This window comes from Salpingoeca rosetta (assembly GCF_000188695.1).
Source record: "Salpingoeca rosetta unplaced genomic scaffold supercont1.8, whole genome shotgun sequence".
In the NCBI taxonomy this organism is placed as follows: Eukaryota; class Choanoflagellata; order Craspedida; family Salpingoecidae; genus Salpingoeca; species Salpingoeca rosetta.
The window spans coordinates 1,885,171-1,897,746 of NW_004754926.1; the positions used below are offsets into that span (position 1 = coordinate 1,885,171).

The window sequence follows — 12,576 nt, forward strand, 5'->3', positions numbered from 1 at the left end:
GGAGAATGGTGGTGGTGATGTGGCTGTACGCTTCATAAAAGCATGCACGGATGTGATGTCAATTGCGCTCTGCCGTCACGCACACGCAGACACACACACACACACACACACACACACACACAGACACACACAGACACACACACACACACACACACACACACACACACACACACACACACACACACACACACACACACACACACACACACACGACACACACACACACACACACACAACATGACAAAACGGAGCCAATTCTGATGAACCTGAAATAAGGGTCCAGTTTCCACCACCCAATACAGCCAAGCAGCAAGAAGCGAGGAAGCAAAACACTCACACGCCAACAAACCCACCTGACCCAGACACAACAAGCAAGGGAACGATGCTGCTGGCTGCTGTGGCTACGGTCGCGGCACTGGCTGTGCTGCAATGCCAGCCCACAGAGGGCTTGAGCACTCGCACGGCGGAACGCGTCCGTCCAGTGGCCAACGCAACGACTTCCTTCTCTTCGGCGAGCGGCAATGCGTGGGACGCTGGCCGCCCGCCTTGCACGGACAACTTCCTCGCCATCACCGCCGACAACACCTACGTCGACATTGGAGACAACCAGCGCGCAAGCGTGCTTGGGCTCGAGCTGGACGCCGGCGTGGTTGGCGGCGTGCTGATTGGCGTGGGCGGCGCGCTCGAAATCTCCGGACCCGAGGTGCTGGAGGAGCCGTCCCCGTGCCCGTCCTTGCGCGACGTCTCCAGCCGCATGATGACGCCAACCAGCGTGAGCGTGAGCTGGGAAACCAACTCCGTTGACGCCTTCTTGTTCCTCACTGTCAACGACAACGTCTACGACATAACGGATACCAGCGCCATCGCTGTCGCCGACTCTGGCGACGAGGAGTCCCCGCCTCGCTACCAGTGGATCTCCGAGGTGGAGTATTCCGAAAGCCAGTCCATCACCCTTCGGGCCGTCGCCAAAGACACCAACAACACGGCCTCTTGGTCCACTGTCCACGATCCCGTGTCCAGGGCCGTCCAGTGGGTGCAAACCGGCGCAAACGGTGGCCCACTCTCCTGGGCCGATGCCGGCACTGAGCACTGGAAGCCACGGCAGCCGTGTGACTCCGATCACACGCTCCTGCGCTCGTCCGGAGGCTCATACGAGGTCACCCTCAACAGCGCAGTCGTCGTCAACAGCATTCAGTTTGATCTCTCCACTGGCATTGTTCTGGACACAAACGGCGAGCTCATTTTGGAGCTTGCTCCGCCAGGCAGCACCTGCGATGATGGCGACCCCTTTTTCACAACCACCACCCCCACAACCACGACACCCACAGCGACCACAGCAACCACGACAACACCAGCGTCCAAAACTGGACCACCACCAACAGCGGCAACGACCACCACGACATCCACGCTGCCGACAACGACCAACGGTGGAGACGGAGGGGGAACGACGACGACCGGGGGTGGGGGCACGCTTACCACCATCAGTGCAAACCCGACCACGATCACGCTCCAAACAACCGCATCTGCGCCCAGCAGCAACACCACGGCGCCTGCCCTCGGGCCATCAACAACAGGAACAACGACCACGACAACAACCAAAGGCAGCGGCGCAGACAGCTCGACGAGCTCATCGTCGTCCACCATTCCCATCGCTGCCGGTGCAGGCGGTGGCGGGCTCGTCATCATTGTCATCATTGTCGTGCTTGTGGTGCGCGCGCGGAAACGCCACAAGCTGCGCCCCGCCCTCGCAGACGGCAAAAGCACTGCCAACATGTTTACCAACCCTGCGTACGACGGCGCATATGCGGGCGGCATGGAGCCAAACGCGCTGTACGCGGGAGGTGGCGGTGGTGACGGGCAGCATCCCGCCCACGAGCAGAACGTGCTCTACGAGTCGTCAAGCAGCGGATACACGCCCGCGTCGTCCGCGTCCACGCCTGGGCAGGTGCCCAACGTCCTGTACGAGGGCAGCGGTCAGCAGCAGGCAGCACCGCCGCTCGCAGATTACGAGGCCGTTCCCGACGACGACGACGACGACGACGTGTACGCCTCTGCCGGCGACATCAATCAGCAACCGCTCCAGACAAGGGCCTCACGCCTGCGCTCCAACCCGTCATACAACGACACTGTCTTCACGGAGACACCACTTGGCTTTGGCCAGCCAGATGCACAGGCCTGATGCTGATCTGGCAGCGCACCACCCCAATGACTGTGCTGTTGCTGTTTGTTGTTGTTGGGGTTGTTGGTTGGATGTTTGGTTGGATGTTTGGTTGGATGTTTGGTTGGTGTTTGTGTGCTATGTTCGTACACACCGCTGTGTTCTTTCCTCTTTGTTGTTTTTACGTGCGGTGTTTGGTCACTGGAACTAATCCTGTTGTCACGGTTCCTTCTTCCTTATTGCTGTCTTTCCCCGCCTGTTCTCGCGGGCGTTGTGTTCTTTCCTTCCGTTTGGTGTCGTTAACCGAGCACACCCTGACCACTCTCGTTCTGTCTGTCTTCTTACTTCCCTGATCTGAGCTGAGTCTTGTTTTGTTGCGCACGTGTTACCGACACCTGCATGTGATTGCTGCTGCTAACTTGGCGCATGCAAACCCGCGTGCTTTGTGTTGTGCGCCTGTGGTTGATTGATTGACATGGCTGTTTACTTGCGGCTCGCGTGTGCGTTAAGAAGTGGCTGATATGTGCTGGGGGCTGCTTGTCCCCTAATCATGTGGCAGAAACAACTGCACGCAAATACACAAAGACCAGTCGCTTTCGGTGAGACACAATGCAACGTAACGGCTGTTGTTGTTGGTGTTGTTGTTGTTGTTTAAGTTGTTGTTGGTGTTGTTGTTGTTTAAGTTGTTGTTGGTGTTGTTGTGTAAGTTGTTGTTTAAGTTGTTGTTGTTGTTGTTGAAGTCATTTCAATGTTGTCCACAACCGCTCAGATGCGGATGCGGAGGGTGGCCGATGTTGCGTAGAAGATGATACCGCCGCCTGTGTTGAGCGACGCACAGCCACGCAGCGGCAGTGGGAACGTGTCGAAGTTGTCGACGAGCTGTTTGCTGCAGCACCCGTTGTTGCCGGACGTGCAGTCGCGAGAGACGAAGTTATTGCTGCCCGGCGTTCTCTCAATGCCGATCCAGTGGCCGTCAGGATACGATTGATTGTCGTCATCGCACGACACTGAGTACATCTGCCTCGTGTGGAGGTTCGGGAGAGGACCCGGTAGCAGTGGGTGTTGCAGTGAGATTGGGACAAAATTGTGGCGCGTGCAGCAACGAAGAAACACATGCATGCACGCGCACGTATGCACGCAAGAAATGACAGCAACACACACACACACACACACACACACACACACACACACACACACACACACGCACGACACACACACACACACACGCACACACACACACACACACACACACACACACACACACACACGTTGAAGTTTCGGTCGTTGTCGTTCTTGGCGCGGCCTGAGAGGGCAATGATTTGGGCGTCAGAGAGTTGGGTAGTGCCAGATGTGTACCCAATGTCGAAGAATGACTGGCAGTCCATTGTGTGGAGCTGAGGCGGCACCACCCCGCACTGCCAGTTGTTGCGCCGGTTCTGCGATGAACAGCGCCATCGTGGCGTGCGGTTGAGAATTAGGGACGACTCGTTAGTCGACGCACGTACAGCGAAAGCCACACAATGAACAAGAAGCGTGCTTGTGGCGCGGGCATCAGAGACGACTTTATCAACAAAGTTCATCACACCTCCAAGCCGTTGTAGCAGTTGCACTTTGTCCAGGTGTTGGTGCACGAGCTTGAGAACATCCACGCATTGTCGGCGAAATCGCTTCCACTCATCTTCAGCTCCACCCAGTCACCCACGCACGTCACCTGTGACATTGGTGTTGTGTGTGTGTGTGAATGTGTGTGTGTTTCGTGTGTGTGTGTGTGTGTGTGTGTGTGTGTGTGTGTTTCGTGTGTGTGTGTGTGTGAGTGTGTGTGTGTGTGTGAGTGTGTGAGTGAGAGAGCGTGGGTGTGTGTGGCTGCAGCGCGACAGGATCATGAGAGTCAACATGGAACACACAAAGAACGACATTTGCTCACTTTGAAGGGGTCTTGAAGGCCCGCAGTGATCCAGCGTGTGCCGGTGGCGCGGTCAGGGTACCTGCCGTGTCATGGCGGTGACATATATGCGAAGAAGGAGTGCGTTGACAGCAGGATGTTGAGGAAATGTTATCTCGACAGATGAGAGTGGTGCAGGTCAATTGATGGTGAAGAGCAAGAGGAAGTGCGCACACCGACACACAGACACACACACAGACACACACACACACAGGTACACCCACCCACCCACACCCACCCACACCGCACACTCACTCACACACACACACACACAGGTAGACACACACACACACACACAGTCACACAGTCACACAGTCACACAGTCACACACACGAAAACACAAGTGACGTACACAGCGTTGATGGCCTTGCACGATTCTGCTGCAAAAGAGGGCGAGGAACCATCGAGTGAGATGTCGCCGGTCTTGGTGTCGCAGACGAGCTCGTACGCTTGACCATCGTCACCCTGCAGCGGCGCGGTGGACAGACGTAATACATGTGAATGGCGAATTGCAGGTGTGAAGGTTTGGTGACTCCTCTTCTGCTGCAATGGTGCGAGAAGGCCTGCAATGGCGTGATTGACATGGTCTGTTTGACGATGCATGACATGCTCGCACCTCGATCCAGTGGAGGCCGGTCTCCAGTCCAAAGTACTTGGACAGTTTGCTGTGAGGAGAAGAGCACGTGGCGTTGTCGTGGTGGGTGGCATGGCAGTGGCATGAAAGGGTGAGCACACACCCTGAACGCTGCAAACAGTTCGGGATGGGAAGAAGCAGGGCGGTTGGAGCGAAGAAATGCACACGTGCACATGCGATTGAGCGCATGTATACACACAGACACACACAGACACACAGACACACACACACACACAGACATAGACACACACACACACACGAAAAGTGGACCTGCAGTCGCGTGTTGCGTCCTGTTCAGAGGTGCCGTCGCCACCAAGATTGACCCCCGTGGTGCCAGAGAGATCGCACAGCCGCGTGCGGCCCTGTGTGCCGCTGCCGATGTAGTACACACCGGTCACGTAACCAAGATCCTTCAACTGCACACGAGCAGGAAGAAAAAGGGGAGAGGAAGAGGAAGAGAGGCCATGAAGTGAGGGAAGGTGGGTGAGGTGAAACGAGACGGGGGACTACAGGTTGCAAGGGGGCGCCAGCATTGCATGTGGACAGGATCGAGAGCGCTGGTGTTCGCACCTCCTGGCACGATTCCGCGGGATCGACGGGCGAGATGCCGGTGGTGACGGCGCCAATGCTCGTGTACTCGTTGCCATCGCAGATCTCAGCCTTGTCTGTGGTGCGATGTGGGATGTGGGTGAGTGAGTGAGTGAGTGAGTGAGTAAGTAAGTGAGTGAGTGAGTGAGTGAGTGAGTGAGTAAGTGAGTGATGTGGGTTGAGTGAGTGAGTGAGTGTGTGTGTGTGTGTGTAGGTGAGTGAGTGAGTGAGTGAGTCATGTGCGAGCAACTACACATGGGTTTCGCAGAAGCTGCAGTCCATGTGTTCTGCTCGTGTTTCTGTACCATCAAGGTAGCGGAGGGTGCCTCGTGTCTGGAGCGAGCAGGGTGCACCGTCGCAGGCCGACAAACGCGTGCATGCAGGAACACACTGGGCCCCATCGTGGACCTGCAACAAAGGTGCAATTCCGCATACACGTCAAGGATTGTGAACCGACGAAGAGATCGCGTCATATAGCTTTCACAGTTTGACGACACACGCACACACATACACAAACACACGCACACACACACACACACACACATGGCCTTACCATGCCCATCAGTGCGCACTCGCGCATGGCAGCAAGGTTTGATTCCGAGCGATCAACTCGCTGCATGAGTGAGACGATTGACGCTTCAAGAGAATCCTCCGCATCCCTGCAGGGGGGGGAGGGAACCGTTGACATGTGGCGGTGGCACAATGGGAGACACACAAAATCATGAATGGGGTGGAGACAAGTGAAATCAGCTTGCATGCACAATGCCACATGGAAAACCACGTGATAGCAGCCAGCAAGGCAACACGTGGTGTATCACTGTCTGTACCCGATGCGCTGGTCGAGGCCCGAGATGAGCGAGAGCGTGTGGTCCACGGTTGAGTCCGTGGTGTTGAGCTGCAGCGTGAGGGCCGCGATTTCCTCTTGCAGAGCGCGTGCGAGTGTGTGTCCAGCGTCCGCCAGCTCAGAGACGTTGCCGAGTCGGAACACCGCATCCTCCAACTCGCCCTTAACAGCTGGCGCACACCACATGCAAACGCACACAAAGCAACACAAAAGAAATGTGTGGATGACCCATGAACATGTGAGCGTGTGTGTGTGTGTGTGTGTGTGTGTGTGTGTGTGTGTGTGTGTGTGTGTGTGTGTGTGTGTGTGTGTGTGTGAAGGGGAGCTGGAAGCACAGCGCACAGTAGCTGGTACCTAGATTGTTTCAGACGAAACTGCTATGTGAGACGATACCACGTGCGTAACCAACCTGTAACAGCCAGGCTCACGTCTCCAGCCTCCATGGACAGCATATCGTGTCGCGTATCAATGCCTTCCGTCTGCAGCACCAAGCAGGGCGCACAACACACGCACACACGCACACACGCACACACGCATATACAACAACAACAACATCATCATCATCACCATAAGCGGCGGCAGCAGCAGTACACACGTGTGCAACCCCCAACCATCCAAGAGCATCCTGCAACGATCTCGCAACAGCACACCATGTGGCGAACAAACCTGTGTTGACACGTGGGTGGAGAGGCTTTCGAGGGACAGGCGCACATCCACTTTCGTCGACGCCAAATCCTGAAGCCAGGGTCGGGCACACGTTGATTGGACAAGGGGATGAAGATCAGCAGCATGAACACAAAACGGCGCACACAAACATGCATGTGACAAGATTGAAAGGTCGCACAAACGCCTGGGTCATGTACCTGCAAAAGCACCGCCAAGAGAAACGCACAGCCACATGCACCAGCAAAATGCCCCACACACACACACATACACACAACACACATACACACGTACACACATACACACACACACACACACGCACACACACACACACATACACACACACACTCATTCTCTCTACCAGACCTGTTTGGTGGCAAGGGCAGCGCTGACGGCGGAGCGGAGCGAGGTGGTCGTTTCTCCATCTGCGGCGACGCCGCGAATAGCGAGGTCGTGTGCGTCGTCAATGTGGAAGACCAGGTTGCCGTCGATGACATCCAGGGACGGTTCGCGGATGCATCCCGTCTTGCCATCGCCTTTGTAGTTGACAGGGCACGGGCCACACTCGAAGGAGCCCGCAGTGTTTGTGCACACTGTGCGCGGGTCACACACGGGCGGCGAAATTTGCCCCACAGCACTCTGTGCGCACTCATTGACATCTGTGTTGTGTTGTGTGTGTGTGTGTGTTGTGTTATGTTGTGTGTGTGTATGTGCATGTGCGTGTGCGACACAAGAAGCAAAAAGAAAGAGGAAGGAAACACAAAACGCAGTGGCAAGGAGACAAGTATCCAGCCCATAGTAGTGTTTAGTGCTCACCCTGGCATGCGTTATTGACGAGGTGATACCCTGGGTCACAGATGAGGCCAGTGTCGGTGCTGCTCGCAGCAGTGGTTGTGGTGGAGGAGGATGCGCCCTCACTCACACCGGCTGACACCAGCAGCAGCAACACGAGGAACACACAGCACCAGGAACAGCGCATGTGAACTGCCACCAGGTTTGCCCGCCATGCTGCCGTTCTGACTGCTGGCGCCCTTGTTCTTGGTGCTGCTGCTGCTCCTGTTGCTCCTGCTGTGGTCGCGCCCACAACCAAACCACCACCAGCACCAAAGACGCGACGTCCTCCTTCCATTATCTTGTTTTGCTTTGATGGAAAAGTGTATGGCATCGTCCATAAAAGACGGCAGAAAGGACAGCACAAGCAAAGCAGCGATTGTTGGTGCTGTGTTCCCTGCGCGTGCTCCCCTCCCCTCCACCTCCTTGTGCACTTGAACACACTGTGGTTTGTTGTGGCGTGCATCAGTGTGAGTGTGAAGCATCAGCAAGGCGTGAAGTGTTGGTCGTCCCTATGTGTGCAATCGTGTAGTTGAGAGGACCATCAACCGCATCAATTACATCAACCGCACAATGCACCGCAATGCAACCCAAGTATGTAAACATGCATGTCATTTTCGTCGTATGAACAGTGCAGGCAACATCCAAGCTCTAGGCAAGGCAATCAACCGCGCAGACAAGTACAGCATCGAAAGGCAGCAGCACAAGAGCAGTGAACACACACACATACATAGACACACACACACACAGGCACAGGCACAGGCACAGGCACAGGCACACAGACCGACACACAGACACAGAAACACACACACACACACACACACAGACAGACACACACACACACACACACACACACACACACACACACACACACACACACACACACACACACACACACACACGCACGCAACATCGTCAGCACCCAGGGTCCATGACGAGCACGGCGTCGGCGTCCCAGGGAATGCCGTAGACGAGGCCGTTGTTGGCGAGGACGCCATCAAACCACTTGCCATCACCGCCGGCCACATCGCTCAGCCCCGGGCCCTTCAGCACGACCACGCGGGCGGTGTCTGTGGCGGGATCGATGAAGACGGTGGTGGCTGCCGAGGGGATGCCAACGATGCGCCCATCGGGGGTCAGGGAGCACCCGCTCCACTTTGAGTTGCGCGACGGCAGGTTGGTGATGGTTGTCGTGTCAGTACTGTTGTTGGCAGGGTCGATGATGAGGACCGACGGTGAACGGAACGGCATGCCGTAGATCTTGCCGGCTGCACCTGCGCGTCGGCCGCCACGCCATGGATAGTCGCGCGGCAGCCCAGCGATGGTGGTGATGTCTGTTGTGTTGGTGTCTGGGTTGATGATGAGGACGGCGGTGGCTGCCCACGGGATGCAGTAGATGAGCCCGTTGCTGGCCACGGCGCCACCATGCCACTTGGCGCCGCCGGCTGGCAGGCCCGTGATGCTGGTTGTGTCCGCGGTGCCGGTGGCTGGGCTGATGATGAGCACAGATGTGAACGAGGAAGGGATGCCGTACACGATGCCGTTGTGCGCGAGGACGCCGCTGCTCCACTTGCCACCCCCACGGCCCACGCCGGCGATGCTGGTCGTGTCTGTGGTGTTGGCGTTGGGGTCAATCACCAAGACGGAGACAGCGTCGTGCGGGAAGCCGTAGATGAGGCCGTTGGGTGCTAGAACGCCGCCCGCCCACCGACCGCCGCCAGCGCCAACGCCCACCATGGTGGTGGTGTCGGCCGTGTTGGTGGCTGGGTCGATGATCAGCACGGACGTGGCGTGGAAGGGGATGCCGAAGATGAGACCGTTGCCGGCAAGGACGCCGCCCGCCCACTTACCAATGGCATCTCCAAGCCCAACGATGACCGTGGGATCAGCGACCGCCGGACGAGGCCTGCACGCGGGCACAGCAGCCGTCTGCGTGGACGCAGTAGGTGAGGGCGAGCGCGGCGTGCTGTCTCTGGATGTTGTGGATGCACCCATGGTGCCCACGAAGAGCGCACCCGAGGCGGCGAGGAGAAACAGGATGGAGGCAGCAGACCGCAGCACCATTGTGTCTGGGGAGCTGGATGTGGCTCAGCGGCTGTCGTCACACTAATGTCCGATATGCTGTGACCCAGAGCAGGGTGGAGCGAAAGGCCTTTGAGGGGTGTGGGGTACGTCGTGGTCAAAGGGGACGGTGATGTGGACGTGGACCGGGGCCTGGCTGTTGCGCGAGTGCGGCGGCCCAAAGAAAGTGGGGTGCAGGAAGGTGGTTGCTGCGGGCAAAGTGGCGGTTCTTGCACTTGGGCGACTTCATCGCAGGTGGGGATGGCTGGCAAGTGACGCGTGGAGCAAGCGGTGTTGATGTCTTGCTGTTGCTTGCTGTGCTGGGTTGTTGGGGAAGCAGGAGGCAATAATTGCCTGGAAGCCACACCTGCTGCGTGTTGCCCCGCATTGCTACATACATCGCTGCACGGCGATGTGGTGGCAAAGTCAGCGGCGCTGTAGCGGCCGCTGCAACATCATCAACTTCAACAGCAGCCGTTTCGAGGCTCGCAAGGGGTGGGGACAGGCTCGCTCGCATGCTTTGCGTGCTACTGTTGTCAACGTGAAATATGCAGTGTGTCCCTCCTCACGTTGTAGGTGTGTGTGACAATGATCGTGATCGCTGTAGTCGATGGTTTGTATTGGTTGGGGCAGAAAGCTATTGCCGTACGAGTTGTGGTAGGGAATACACTGGTTGGAAGAATGAATACGCAACACAGTATCAGTTCGCTCATGGCAGGGTAAATCACACATTCACTTGGTCTCCGACGTGTATGACCATGAGTGAACCAAACCATTCTGGTCACTTGACGTGTAGGCTCGTAAGTCTCGTGATGAGACAATTCCTTTGTTCCTGCTGGGCTTCTCCCAGAACACCATAAATCTTAGTGAGTTCTCCCAACTCTCTAACAACTGTTGTGTGTGTTGAAGTTCGTTGGATGATGTTTTGGCACAAACCAATCATCTCTGCGTGTTTGATGATCAGACAGAAGCAACGTCGTGGACATGCGCACACGCAGCTGACATGACCCAGCTCACCGTGGCGAGGTGGTGGTGATGGTCTTGAAAGGCCATGCACAATACCATCAACAGCCACAACCAGCAGTGACAGCAGTGACAGCAGTGACAGCAGCGACAGCAGCAGTGGATGACACGACCACCATCAACAGTCTGCAAGCCGGTTGAGCCATGTGGGCACTGCAGGCGGCGTGCTGGCTGGCTCACAACACCCTCCTCTACGGGTCTGACCATTGATCGCAGCACGAGCACAGCAGACACCACCACGCTTGATGAGCTGCTACACGGCGGATGCAAGTGGATCAGCGGCGTGGCTGCGGACGATGACCTTTTCCTGCTTCGGCATTCCATGCAACTCGCATTCCATCCTCATCGTCGATCCAGCCGCAAGCGCGGTGGACGCAGCCGTGCTGTCCGTTCCTAGAAGTGGTGTGATGGTGGTGTGTTGTCTGGCAGCGGCTTGCTGTGTCGCATGCCCTGGCTCGTCCATGACCTCCTCCTCGTCGATCCACGACACTGACACAGGTTGGTGTGTGTGTATGTGTTGGAAGAGAAGTGAATATTGGGTTGGCACGCACCATGTGCGACTGCTGATGCTTACACGCTTTACCAATCCTGTCTGTTCCATCTCATCACACCACCTCAATGCATGCTACCACCGTGACGGCCTCGATGTGTCCATGCCACTCTTCTCCATGGTGACATTCATTCATTCACACCGCAGCAGCGACACCTTCCGCCCGCACAAACAGGAAATACCTCGTCACCTTCAGGTCTGTGCATGCATGTGTGATGTGTTGTGACGTGGTGCGATGTGAGGTTCGATGTTCACTACTGCTGCTTGGGTTTTGAGGGGTCGGTATCGCTCATTGCACCACCACTCGCCCTTCTTGTAACCGCTGCGATCTCACTCCAAACATGTTGTGGTGCCGCTGCTTGACATGTGTCTTCTTTCCCTGTTGTGCAGGGGTACCACCAAGCCTGCTCGTTCTTGATGCCATGTGCAACCACCTCCCCAGGCTGCACAATGGCAGGTATGGTGTGCTATGCGTGCGAGTGTTGTGTGTTCTTGTGTTCCGTGTGTGTGTCGTGCGTTGCCTAGGATTCAGCTGGTTTAGGTGCTGTGTGCGTGTCTGTCTGGATCCACTTCACACACACACACACGCACACACATCGTCTCTTTGTACGTTTGTTTGTGTATGCGCAGGAACATTGTGTTGGTGCGCGCGTGCCGGTGGTTTGGCGAAGAGCGCATGGGCCGTGAGGGGGAAGGTAGGATATGACCCGTCGTGTACGCAGGCAGAAGAAGAGTTCAACAAGTACACGTACACGGAACTGGCACTGGAGACCAAATTTTGGCTCATCGTGGAAGGACTTGGCAACCACTCCTGCAGGTGTGTGTGTGTGTGTGTGTGTGTGTCTGTGTCTGTGTCTGTGTCTGTGTGTGTGTGTGTGTGTGTGTGTCTGTGTGTGTGTGTGTGTCTGTGTGTGTGTGTCTGTGTGTGTGTGTGTTGCAGACAATTTCGGTCCTATTTGTGCTCTCCCCCGCCTTCCATCTCATGTCACCCCCTTTCGTGCCTCATAGATCATGGCTGCGGGTGCCATCCCCGTCATTGTCGTCGATCACTACGTGCTGGTGCGTATGGATGGATGACGCTTCGTGTGTGTGTGTGTGTGTGTGTGTGTGTGTGTGTGTGTGTGTGTGTGTGTGTGTGTGTGTGTGTGTGTGTGCGTGTGTGGAGATGTACCCTCCCGTCGCTCATGGTGCTGCAATGAGATGGTGTGACATTTGTTTTTTATATACATAGCAGCCCAACCAGGACAGCTGGACTGGGAGATGTTCAACATCCGCATTCCCC

General features: G+C 56.4%; 4 protein-coding genes across 4 annotated transcripts in view; 2 read left to right on the forward strand and 2 right to left on the reverse strand.

Moving 5' to 3' along the window:
* Nucleotides 1-382: 382 nt before the first annotated feature.
* On the forward strand, nt 383-2,179 carry PTSG_03878 (uncharacterized protein; the record flags this gene model as incomplete). Its single annotated transcript, XM_004995554.1, has 2 exons — nt 383-1,356; nt 1,534-2,179. 2 exons carry the CDS (start codon nt 383-385, stop codon nt 2,177-2,179), a joined length of 1,620 nt encoding a protein of 539 aa, XP_004995611.1.
* A 744-nt stretch (nt 2,180-2,923) lies between these two features.
* On the reverse strand, nt 2,924-7,488 carry PTSG_03879 (uncharacterized protein; the record flags this gene model as incomplete). Its single annotated transcript, XM_004995555.1, has 15 exons — nt 2,924-3,175; nt 3,427-3,594; nt 3,744-3,869; nt 4,083-4,143; nt 4,453-4,565; nt 4,717-4,765; nt 5,005-5,150; nt 5,305-5,399; nt 5,628-5,730; nt 5,876-5,981; nt 6,150-6,336; nt 6,576-6,645; nt 6,833-6,901; nt 7,196-7,422; nt 7,479-7,488. 15 exons carry the CDS (start codon nt 7,486-7,488, stop codon nt 2,924-2,926), a joined length of 1,782 nt encoding a protein of 593 aa, XP_004995612.1.
* A 1,048-nt stretch (nt 7,489-8,536) lies between these two features.
* PTSG_03880 (uncharacterized protein) lies at nt 8,537-10,392 on the reverse strand. Its single transcript, XM_004995556.1, has one exon. It carries the CDS (start codon nt 9,722-9,724, stop codon nt 8,576-8,578), a length of 1,149 nt encoding a protein of 382 aa, XP_004995613.1. The 5' UTR covers nt 9,725-10,392; the 3' UTR covers nt 8,537-8,575.
* A 164-nt stretch (nt 10,393-10,556) lies between these two features.
* The window catches only part of PTSG_03881 (uncharacterized protein), a 4,259-nt gene continuing 2,239 nt past the window's right edge, over nt 10,557-12,576 (forward strand). The window contains exons 1-5 of the mRNA XM_004995557.1: nt 10,557-11,112; nt 11,470-11,490; nt 11,685-11,751; nt 11,925-12,082; nt 12,303-12,353. Coding sequence (XP_004995614.1) covers nt 10,990-11,112; nt 11,470-11,490; nt 11,685-11,751; nt 11,925-12,082; nt 12,303-12,353 — 420 coding nt within the window. The 5' untranslated portion in view covers nt 10,557-10,989. The remainder of the gene's footprint in view (nt 11,113-11,469; nt 11,491-11,684; nt 11,752-11,924; nt 12,083-12,302; nt 12,354-12,576) is intronic.

Coding starts and splice junctions, on each gene's coding strand:
- PTSG_03880 (XM_004995556.1), bottom strand. CDS start 9,724: ATGGTGCTGCGGTCTGCTGCCTCCATCCTGTTTCTCCTCGCCGCCTCG.